This window comes from Denticeps clupeoides, chromosome 19, assembly GCF_900700375.1.
Source record: "Denticeps clupeoides chromosome 19, fDenClu1.1, whole genome shotgun sequence".
Taxonomy (NCBI): Eukaryota; Metazoa; Chordata; class Actinopteri; order Clupeiformes; family Denticipitidae; genus Denticeps; species Denticeps clupeoides.
The window spans coordinates 16,103,669-16,114,270 of NC_041725.1; the positions used below are offsets into that span (position 1 = coordinate 16,103,669).

At 48.8% G+C, this 10,602-nt stretch overlaps 2 protein-coding genes across 5 annotated transcripts in view; both read left to right on the top strand.

Annotated features, from left to right (window-relative positions):
* ralgps2 (Ral GEF with PH domain and SH3 binding motif 2) overlaps positions 1–4,520 on the top strand; it is a 34,662-nt gene extending 30,142 nt beyond the window's left edge. The window contains exons 15-21 of one of the 3 annotated variants that reach the window (XM_028961297.1): positions 243–297; positions 645–722; positions 1,156–1,261; positions 1,763–1,855; positions 1,935–2,040; positions 2,189–2,280; positions 2,667–4,520. In XM_028961297.1, coding sequence (XP_028817130.1) covers positions 243–297; positions 645–722; positions 1,156–1,261; positions 1,763–1,855; positions 1,935–2,040; positions 2,189–2,280; positions 2,667–2,696 — 560 coding nt within the window. In that variant the 3' untranslated portion in view covers positions 2,697–4,520. Of the gene's footprint in view, positions 1–242; positions 298–644; positions 723–1,155; positions 1,856–1,934; positions 2,041–2,188; positions 2,281–2,666 lie in introns of those variants that run through there. The other 2 variants (XM_028961298.1, XR_003743154.1) reach the window with 2 other exon arrangements.
* A 1,511-nt stretch (positions 4,521–6,031) lies between these two features.
* On the top strand, positions 6,032–10,544 carry fam20b (FAM20B glycosaminoglycan xylosylkinase). Of its 2 annotated transcripts, none has more exons than XM_028962491.1 (6): positions 6,032–6,217; positions 7,783–8,205; positions 8,425–8,511; positions 8,709–8,818; positions 9,942–10,113; positions 10,333–10,544. In XM_028962491.1, exons 2-6 carry the CDS (start codon positions 7,829–7,831, stop codon positions 10,526–10,528), a joined length of 942 nt encoding a protein of 313 aa, XP_028818324.1. In that variant the 5' UTR covers positions 6,032–6,217; positions 7,783–7,828; the 3' UTR covers positions 10,529–10,544. The 2 variants fall into 2 exon arrangements, with proteins under 2 accessions (XP_028818324.1, XP_028818325.1); XM_028962492.1 differs by lacking the exon at positions 6,032–6,217 and adding an exon at positions 7,645–7,680.
* Positions 10,545–10,602: the final 58 nt, after the last annotated feature.

Here is a 10,602-nt window from a genome sequence, read left to right on the forward strand (position 1 = left end):
TGGAAATTTGGCAGGAATGTTTGCATGGATATATAACATCAATAAGATATCCCGTCCAGGGATATATGACACACACACACACACACACACACACAGGGCACCACACTCCGTAAACCTGGAAATTTGGCAGGAATGTTTGCGTGGATGTATAACATCAATAAGATATCCCGTCCAGGGATATATGACACACGCACGGCACCACACTCCGTAAACCTTACATCTGTGTTTCTGTTCTGCTGTAGGAAGCAGCGAGGGCTCAGAACTGAGTGAGGAAATGTCGTGGCCTGCGTTTGAAAGGTGAGTTTTTACACAGACACCCGGTCACTCTTCCTGAGGACCTGGTCACATAATCATTTCACGCTGCAATTTTTTTTTTTTTTTTTTTTTTTATTTCCCCGTGTTTAAACCATGGTCAGATTTCATTCAAATTTCACCCCAGATTGATTTGTGTCAAATCAGATTAAGATGATTAGTGTGAATTGTCTCCATCCTTCACAAGCTTCCTCTGGGTGTTGTGGGTGCCGAACCATTCTCCTTCTCTAGCGCTCGGTTGAGGAAGCAGCAGCGCTTCACAATCATTTATCATGTGGAAGATGCTCCCCAACCCCCCCATCTGACTGCCCCATGTCACTGACATCCAACAGGACCCGCTTCTATCACTCTCTGGGCCCAGTTACCCGGGTGGCCCGCATTACGTGCCGGGGAGCCCTGAAGCCCAGCAGGTACCGAGCTCACCCTCCACCCCTCCCCCTCCCCACCCACTCAGGGTGGGGCTACTGCCGCGTGTCTGTGTGTTACTGGGCTGGTCAGGTGGTGGGTCTCGCTCTGGTAGAACCTGTCGCTTCCTGCTTCCACATTTCCCAGGTCTCTCCTTGCTCATTTCATCCCTTGTGTGTGTGTGTGTGTGTGTGTGTGTGTGTGTGTGTGTGTGTGTGTGTGTGTGTGGTGCATTCATTTCTTCTGAGAGCTGCTTTAGAGATGCACTGATTTGATCACTGGCAGTGTGGTGGTGATGATGATGATGAGCACAGTTCACATATGTTTACAGGCCAGAGATTTTTGTTTCTTTTAAAGTGTATGTTCCTCAATTGAAATGAGTGTGTGTGTGTGTGTGTGTGTGTGTGTGTGTGTGTGTGTGTGTTTTGAACTCTGCAGCTCGGCAGAGTTGGAGGAGCTGGCGGTGCATCTCTATCCGGGGGCTGTGACCGTGCAGGGAGTGCTGCGCCGAAAAACCATCCTGAAAGAGGGCAAGAAACCCACCGTGAGAAACCAACCCGTTCTGATGACACTTAGAACCACGGCTGGGAACATCAGTCACCTGCTCAGAATACCATTTTTTCAAATGCACTTTCACACACGTGTGACTCACTATCAGAATACAGAACGAAACCCAATTTATCTTTAAATATGAGACGCCCGGGCGAATGCAATACAGTCAACATGAATATTTTTATTTGTTTTATTGATTAATTTATTTTTATTCCTCGGCAGTAGTATTCTGTTTTAATTCTGTGAACTGTAACCTGGAGTGAATACAGATACGTTTTTATATTCTGATTACATGTCACTTTTACATCATCACCCTGGTTATAAATGTTAATACACACTCTCATTCACATTTTTCTCTCCAATTTTACAGTTCTTGCCTGGAGGATCAGTAATGTTGCATTTTATAGAACGTGGAATATAGAGCTCTCTCACTCTGTCTCTCTCTGTTTTGCTATTAATCACTTTCTCCCTCTCCATCACTCTCTGTCCCCAGGTTGCATCTTGGACTAAGTACTGGGCGGCTCTCTGCGGTACTCAGCTTTATTTCTACGCTGCCAAGTCTCTGAAGGCTACGGAGCGAAAGCATGTGAGTCCATGACCCTGGTAATGAAGCGAGACCGCTGCCTTCGTAATTTTATGAGTGTGACTTTGTCATTATCCTGCAGTTCAAGTCGACATCCAATAAGAACCTGTCCGTTGTCGGCCTGATGGCCATGATGCCCGACGACCCGGAGCACCCAGACATCTTCCTGCTGACAGACTCTGAGCACGGTGAGCCAGCCAGCCACCGCCGTTCATACAAAACACACACATATTTCTACATTTAACTCATACTTTACTTCCTCGTGGGTTCATGAGTCTTGCTGGATCCAGCTTACATCATCACAGGTGTGTGTGTGTGTGTGTTTTACATTTTTAGGAAATTCATACAAGTACCAGGCAGGAAACAAGATGAATGCTCTTCTCTGGTTTAAACATCTGAGTGCTGCGTGCCAGAGCAACAAACAGCAGGTCTGTGTCAAAGTGCTTATTTTTGTCATTATGAATCATTGCAGCACAGCACATGGTGACACAGTGAAATGAGTCCTCTGCATTTATCCTATCACATTTGGCAAACAGTGGGCATGCCATGAAAGGCAGTGTGTGGGCATGGTACCTTGATCAAGGGGACCTCAGCGGCACCTTGCCGGTTCGGGATTTGAACCTTCCGATCACAGTGTCATATGAAACACTGAACTTTCCTTGACACCTATACTGATTATGAAAAGAGGTTTAGAGCACAGAAAGGGCTAATCCTCCTTGGGTCAGGGGTCATCAGGAGTCAGTGAACTGCTGAAATCGAGGTGTGGTTGGGAAGTGGAGACCCCTGGTGGTGAAACTCTGTGTTTGTTTTGCAGGTCCCAGCAAATCTGATGTCATTTGAGTGATGAGGAGCTGGAGGGGGAACAGAGTAGGGAGGAGAGGAGCTTTCCACTGCCATGCCCCTCCCAGTGCTACTGCTGCCACGCCCACCTGCCATGCTGCCTTACAAAATGGGGGAAGAGTGTGTGTGTGTGTGTGTGTGTGTGTGAGAGAGAGACAGTATCTTCTCATTCTCCTGCCCACTGATAGATGATCTCAGCAATCACTCCTTCTCTTCATGCTTCCTCTTTTTTTTTTTTTCATGGACTGTAGTCCTTTACATTCTGTGATGCTCTATGTGTGTGTGTGTGTGTGTGTGTGTGTGTGTTTACACTTTGGCTCTGTTTGAGAGACACTGGAACTTTCTCTGCTTCTTGAAACGAGAAGAAAAAACCAAGGGCTTCGATTTTGAATCTCTCACCTGCTTTTGTAATTGTCTTCTCTGTGTGTTTTCTACTATTGTCTGTGGAAATTAATGTGAAGAGGTGTGTGTGTGTGGTTTACTCTCAGTGTTTGATTTGCAGTATTACGGTGTTGAACACGTCTACATTTATTCTGGTTGTCTGTTACATTTTATTCTGTTTTAATTTTTTGAAGTGTGTGTGTGTGTGTGTGTGTGTGTGTTTTGCACAGTGCTTATTATTAGTACAGGGAGCGTTCACCAGCGTCTCTGCAGTATCTTGGTCCGTTTTCATTTCCAGAACTGAAACGATTGCATCTCTTCTTTTCCAGCGATTTGACTTTAGTCACCTGACCTGCTCGCCTCCCAGCATTCCATCTTTCTGGGGTCCTGACTGGGTTGGTGATGGTAGAATAAACTCCACCCATTCCCTGCCGTGGACCAGAATGGCAATTCCACTTTTTTTAAACGTGTGTGTGAGTGTGTGTGTGAGGTTTGATTTATTTTATAGTTTTTATACGCGGACAGGGATTTACATACCCCACCGTTTGGGGACATGAACTGAAGCTGCGTCTCGGTGACTGTAGATCTTTAGTTTGGGAATAAGGAACCGGCAGATGAGGATCAGGAGTTTACTGTGATGGAGCTGCTTTGCGTTCATGTGAACATGGGGAAATGATTTTATATTTTAACACTGAATTTTTATCAGCTCCTCCTGCCTAGATGAATGTGGCGATGTGGAGGAGCTGGAGATCCATTGCAGTTTTTTATTGTCTGTTGGGAGGTGGAGGTCCAGTTGCTGATCAGGGCTCCTCAGGTTTAGCCTGCATCCTGGAATCCCAGTGCAGAAATTTGACTCTCTACTTAACTGCTTGTTACTAGATTATGAGAATAAAAGGGTGATGGTCTGAAGGAGAAGATATCTTCCTGCTCTTCTTCATACATGTTCATGGGTGGTACTGATGGGGTGATTGGTGGTGGCATGGATGCTTTACCCAGCATGGGATGATCCCTCTGCTCCACAGAAAGGTACATTCTGCATACACACACACACACACACACACACACACACAGTTGTTGTGAACAAGTGTGAGCTTCTACTGCTCCATTGTCAGTGTGTTGATCACCGCTGAAGAGAAGCTCCATCTTTACAGACGCTGACCAGACACACACCCGTGACTGGTGTCACTCTCTATGTGACCTCTGCACTATGACCTCAAGCTTGAGTGATGTGCTCCAGAAAATTAACTTGCTCTGCTCGTTTCGGTCCCAGTCATTATTCAGCAAAACCAGTGTTTGTAAATGGCTTCTGTTCAACTAGGGCTGCAGAGGGGTGTGTGCGTGTGTGTGTGTGTGTGTGTGTACATACATTAGTGTTAAAAACACTCTAGGTACGGATTGATCTATACTACTTTTTTCCCTGTTGAAATAAAGCTACTTGAATTATTAACCCTGTGTCTCCAGTTATTTACACCGCAGCCTTCATATCCAGAGCAATTTACAATCAGTAGTGACAGGGACAGTCCCCTTGGAGGCACTCCGGGTTAAGAGTCTTGCTCTGGGACTTTATGGTAGTAGGTGGGGTTTGAACCTGGGACACTGTTGTCTTCTGGAGTGTTTGTGCACATTATAAACTCCAGGATGCAGGCAAAGGCCATCACACCAAAACCAGACAAGTGGCCAACCATCAGCTTACAGGACGAGTTCAATAAGTGACATCACAATTGCAGTCAGTAAGGAGTTAACATGACTTCTACCCTGCAACTTGAATAGAACGTGCAAAAATCAAACTACAGACAGGTTGTAATCCACATCTACATAAATGTACAATAAAGCATCATCTTTGTCCAGCAGGTCCGACCAGACATGATCCGATCTGCTTTTCCATCAATAGTGAAACAAATCGCTCCGCTGCACATGGAGGGTCGTGGTCAGTTGGGGCCATGAGGACAACAGCAGGGGTGTCACCTCCCGGTCCCCAAATTCCTTTCCATCCTAGGATGAGTCATGATGTCCTGTTCATGAAAACCAACAACAGGAGTGGTGACCAGTCCGATGCCCACAGGATCCCTGTATTCCTGCAAACTGTCCTGGAGAACACGACATGACTTTCTCTAGACTGGCATGTCCTCCTGCCATGCAGGGAGAAGAGGAGGTCCACTGTACCACGACCAGGAGGTTGGTGAACCCACAATACCACACCGACCGGGCCATGTGAAAGTGACGTGATTGGGACACGCACCACAACTAAATGCTCTTAACCATCACCCTTGGTGAGCAGTGGGTGGGGACGTTGCTTTGGCACCTCAGTGGCACCTTGGTAGATCGTCTGATTTTCGGTGCCTATTCCTAAACCGCTAGGCCACCACTGCCCCATGTGGGACGCGATGCCACCAGGCCTGGCTCCAGGGTGGGTCCCAATAGACACTCTGCTCTTAAATGGTCATCTGTCCACTCACCTAGTGGACAACAAACTCCATTAATACTTATAAGGGGCAGTGGTGGCCTAGCAGTTACGGACGCAGCCCCGTAACCAGAAGGTTGCCAGTGTAGGCCAAAATAGCTCAGTTGGGAGAGCGTTAGACTGAAGATCTAAAGGTCTCTGGTTCAATCCCTGGTTTTGGCAAAGCTTGTTGGACTGTACATGCAATTTATAGGGTGGTAGTAGCCTAGTGTAAATGGTTTGAATCCCGATCCGTGTGTGCCACTGAGCAAAGCACCGTCCCCACACACTGTCATGGGTGCCCACTGCTCACCAAGGAAGATGGGTTAAATGCAGAGGACAAATTTCATTGTGTGCACCGAGTGCTGTGCTGCTGTGTATCACAATCACTTAACTTTCATACATGGCTGTGATTTGCGCATATATATATATATGTCATGATTGTAAATATAAAGCAGCGTTTCGTGCCGAGTCGGGATGGAGCCGCGGGTCCCTTTAAGCGGCGGCGCGGGCCGGATGTGCGCCGCTGCACGGGAAGTCGGTGTTGACGATGAAGATGAGGGCGGCGACGATGGGTGGTTGTGCCGCGGAGGCAGCTGCGGCCGCTCGGACGGGGACGACGGGGAGCGGCGTGTAGACGGAGGGCCGCGTCCGTGTCCACGTGTCCGCGAGGCGGTGAAGGTCGGAGGGACTCCGGTCACCAGGTGCGCGTCCTGCGGGCGAGGGACGCGGGGAGCCGCGCTGCGGCTGCGACACCCGGGACGCACCGAGCCCGAGCGACCGCGACATCGCCAGCGGCTGCTCCCGCGGCCCGAATTCAGACGAACGGTTCGGTCCGGTCCGGATCCGGTCGGTCTGTGGCGAGTCACGTAGCGTTTCTGGCCGAGACGAGCAGTTAGCATGTAGCATCCGTGTTAGCAGGCGCGCTAATTAGCATGGTTAGCATGCGTTCTGTCCATTCATCACTGCTGACAGCATTTTATTCCGCAGGCGACCCCGTTTTAAATTCGTAACTCGCGCTACCCGCATCATGAAACACGAAGAGACGGTGGGACATGTGGACAGACGCGGTTTACCACGGAACTGTTGTAGGGTGACATGAATGGACCGATTGTTCATGATCGTCAGCCTGCGTGGCTACAGTGTCGGGTCACCGATGTCACGTGACCCCTGCGCGTGTGTGTGTGTGTGTGTGTGTGTGAGAGAGAGAGAGGGGGAAACACACACCTTTAATAATCATTCAGTGTGTACACACACACACCCTGTGTCATTACAGGAAGGTGTGGCACTGATGTGATTGTTGTTGGATTCGAACCGGCAACCTTCTGATTACGGGGCCGCTTCCTTAACTGCTAGGCCACCACTGCTCTGCCTTAGTGTCTACTCCTACCTACAATGCTGATGATGGAGGTTCTGTGTCCTCCTCAGGTCTTCTGTATGGTTAGATTTTATTTTATTTGTCACAGACATGATGTACACATGCAACATGCAGCGAAATGTGTCCCGACCGCACTATACAGACTGTATGTACGTATATCAAAAATAGTACACACATCTAAAAATGGAAATATAAATGTATAATAAGTGACAGCGAGTGCATGTAAAACATGTCAAATGTATGTAAAATGTCTACAGGACCTCCACCCATAAGGGGTGGTTGATTCGGTCCCCAGTAGACAAACGTTGGTGGCCTAGCGGGTCAGAAGGAAGCAGAATCATAATTGAAAGGTTGCAGGTAAAGATCCCAAACCGCCATGGTGCCATTGAGGTCCCCTAGATCAAGGTACCGTCCCCACACACTTCTCCCCGGGCGCCTGCTCACCAAGGGTGATGGTTAAAAAATGTAAAAAAAAATATATTCACTTAATTAGTGATAATCTGCTGTCGGGTCAGTTTATTTATGTGTAATATCGATATGTGTGTGAGTCCTCACATGGCTGCTGTGTGTTCTGAATCATTTTAACGCCCAGGCTGACGATGGACCACTAGGCATTAGATCGGTTAATAAGTGTGGTAAAATATGTCACACATTAATTCTGACTAAAGCGTCTGTCACCAAACCTGTTTTGTGAAATTTCGACGTGGCCCTGTACATGTCCTCACTCTGGTCTGACTCAACAGGTTTTTCCCTGTTGAGTCTTGGCGAGGAACCACGCTGCACCATCTTGTATTTTTTCATTTTATTTTTTTTATGAGAATCTGGTTAATGGTGACGTTGTGCTGGTCGGTGGTTCTCTAGTCACCGCGTTCTGCCTCCCTCTGTGTGCAGCGCTGCTCCTGGGCGGGCGGTGCCATGCCGGTGGCGTGAGGGCGGGATGAAGCTGAAACAGCGCGTGGTGGTGCTCTGCGCCGTGCTGCTCCTGCTGGGCCTGGCCAAGGTCTTCCTGCTGGATGGCGGCGAGGGGTCGGCCGCCAGCCGCCGCGACCTGCGCGCCTTCCGCAAGATGGAGGCCAGCCTGGCGCTGGCCAAGGGGGCGCGCCTCACCCACACCTTGCAGTTGCCGTGGGAGGTGGCCGCCCAGTGGGTGGGCCCTCGGGAGGTGTACCCCGACGACACCCCAGAACTGGCCGCCGTGCTCCACGCCCTGGCCACGTCGCGGGTGGTGAGAGCCGACGTCGGCTACAAGGGGACCCAGTTAAAAGCCCTGCTGGTTCTGGATGGTGGACAGAAGGTGGTCTTCAAACCCAAAAGGTACGGCGCTGGTGCCACGCCCATATGTCTGTAACGTGAAGGAACCGATCGTTTGATGGGGTTGCTTGAATTTCTGTAAATTGTAGAGGTCACACGGTCTGAAATAATCCCAGTAATAACTACGTTCTTCTTACATTTATGAAAAGTAGCGTATGAACCCGGTACCAGTATGGTCCCGCGGTTCAGCATGTGACTTGGAACCATGTCCCCCTTTTCCAGGTACTCCAGAGATTACGTTGTGGAGGGAGAACCCTACGCTGGTTACGACCGCCACAACGCCGAAGTCGCTGCTTTTCACCTGGACAGGTGAGCTGCGTTCCGTCACGCGTCCCTCCCGTTCTAACTCCTGCGAGGAACGTTTCCGTTTTACTTATGATGTAATTGTCCCGTTTTGTGTAAAAAAAAAAAAAAAAAACGTTCCGTCTTTAGTTAGTGAGAAATTGCTGGTTCCCCCTGCCGACCCGTGCGGAACCCGTTCAGAACCGCTTTTCTGCGTGTTGCAGGATCCTGGGCTTCAGGAGAGCGCCCCTAGTGGTTGGGAGGTTTGTGAATCTGCACGCTGAGATCAAACCAGTGGCCACAGATCAGCTGCTGAGCACCTTCCTGATGCAGGGTGAGTCCAGCCCTGTCCACCACCCAACGCCGTCCACCACCCACAAACAGACCGTCTCCACTGGACATAGACCCATGTCCATTATTACAAATTAATGAGACCCAATAACGGACATTTGGAACCTATATTTGGGTGGTAGTAGCCTAGTGGGTAACACACTCGCCTATGAACCAGAAGACCCAGGTTCAAATCCCACTTACTACCATTATGTCCCTGAGCAAGACACTTAACCCTGAGTGTCTCCAGGTGGGGACTGTCCCTGTAACTACTGATTGTAAGTCGCTCTGGATAAGGGTGTCTGGTAAATGCTGTAAATGTAAATTTTATGCCTGAGCTGGACTAATCAAATTAATTGATCCTTTAATAACGTTTACACCTTACATATCAAATATATTTGCTCGTTACAGAACACTCTCATTACAGAACAGAAAATGTTGGGTTTTTTTCCTGTAGAAGATGCCTTCCACATTTTTAAGCTCACGTTATCACCCAACATTGATTATTATCTGGCTTTTCTTTATGGAAATTATTACACATCAACTAAATGCACAATATCGCCCGGCAATTATCAGCCAGACCGATGATCTCTACATTTACAACGTTTATGCGGATTGCCATACAATCAGTAGTTAGAGGGGACAGTCCTCTTAGTGACACAAAGAGTTAAGTGTCTTGCTCAGGGACACAATGGTAGTAAGTGGGGTTTGAACCTGGGACTTTGTAGGGGTGGCCTAGTGTGTAAGGAAGCGGACCTGTGATCAGAAGTTGCCCCGTCCCCACCCGCTGCTCCCCGGGCGCCTGTCATGGCTGCCCACAGCTCACCAATGGTGGTGGTTGAAAGGACACATTTTGTTGTGTCACCATGTGCTGCGCTGCAGTGTTTCACAATGACAACCACTTCACTTTCACAAGGGTGGGTGTGTTACCCGCTAGGCTGCCGCCACCTCCGTCTGTCGTCTTCGCGGGGAAACGCCGCGTTTTACTGTCTGCTAGAAATGAAACAGCAAGCCGCTTAATTAAAAAATTAGCATAAATACACGTCCATGTACTTCAGCAGGCTGAGCCGGTCTAGTTTATTACTGTGTTATAAAGTCTGTCTGATGAGCTGATGTGATCCCTGCAGGTAATCACACCTGCTTCTACGGGAAGTGTTACTACTGTCGCGAGACGGAGCCGGCGTGTGCCGACGGGGAGGTGATGGAGGGCTCCGTCACGATGTGGCTTCCAGACGTCTGGCCGCTGCAGAAACACCGGCACCCGTGGGGGCGCACCTACAGGGAGGGCAAGCTGGCCAGGTCAGAAAGACACACACACACGTGGAATGTAAGGATGTGTGACTTTGTGGGTGTGGTCACCCATGTGTTAGTGGAGCTGGACAGGTGCCACATTGTGGGATTTCTATATAGGTTTTCAGTTTTTTTTTTTTTATTAATCATCCATGAACTTAACAACTTTTCTTAAATATTTACCAGGATGCAGTGATGATTGTTTTTTTGTGTGTTTGTGTGTGTTAGGTGGGAGTACGATGAGAGCTACTGTGAAGCGGTGAAGAAAATGCCACCGTATGACGCTGGTCCCCGCCTCCTGGACGTCATCGACACCGCCATTTTTGATTACCTGATTGGCAATGCAGACCGCCATCATTACGAGAGTTTCCAGGACGACGGCGGAGCTAGCATGCTAATTCTGCTGGACAATGCTAAGAGGTGAGTGATGAGAACCTGGTGGAGATGGAGAGGTGCTGTGGATTTCTACTGAGAAATGATCTGATGTTCTCTCTCTCT

Bases quoted from the DNA above. Each gene is read 5' to 3' on its own strand.
- fam20b (XM_028962491.1), top strand. From the start codon at position 7,829: ATGAAGCTGAAACAGCGCGTGGTGGTGCTCTGCGCCGTGCTGCTCCTG. The intron at 8,512-8,708 runs GTGAGCTGCGTT...TGCGTGTTGCAG, and splicing joins GCTGCTTTTCACCTGGACAG to GATCCTGGGCTTCAGGAGAG. The intron at 8,819-9,941 runs GTGAGTCCAGCC...TGATCCCTGCAG, and splicing joins GAGCACCTTCCTGATGCAGG to GTAATCACACCTGCTTCTAC.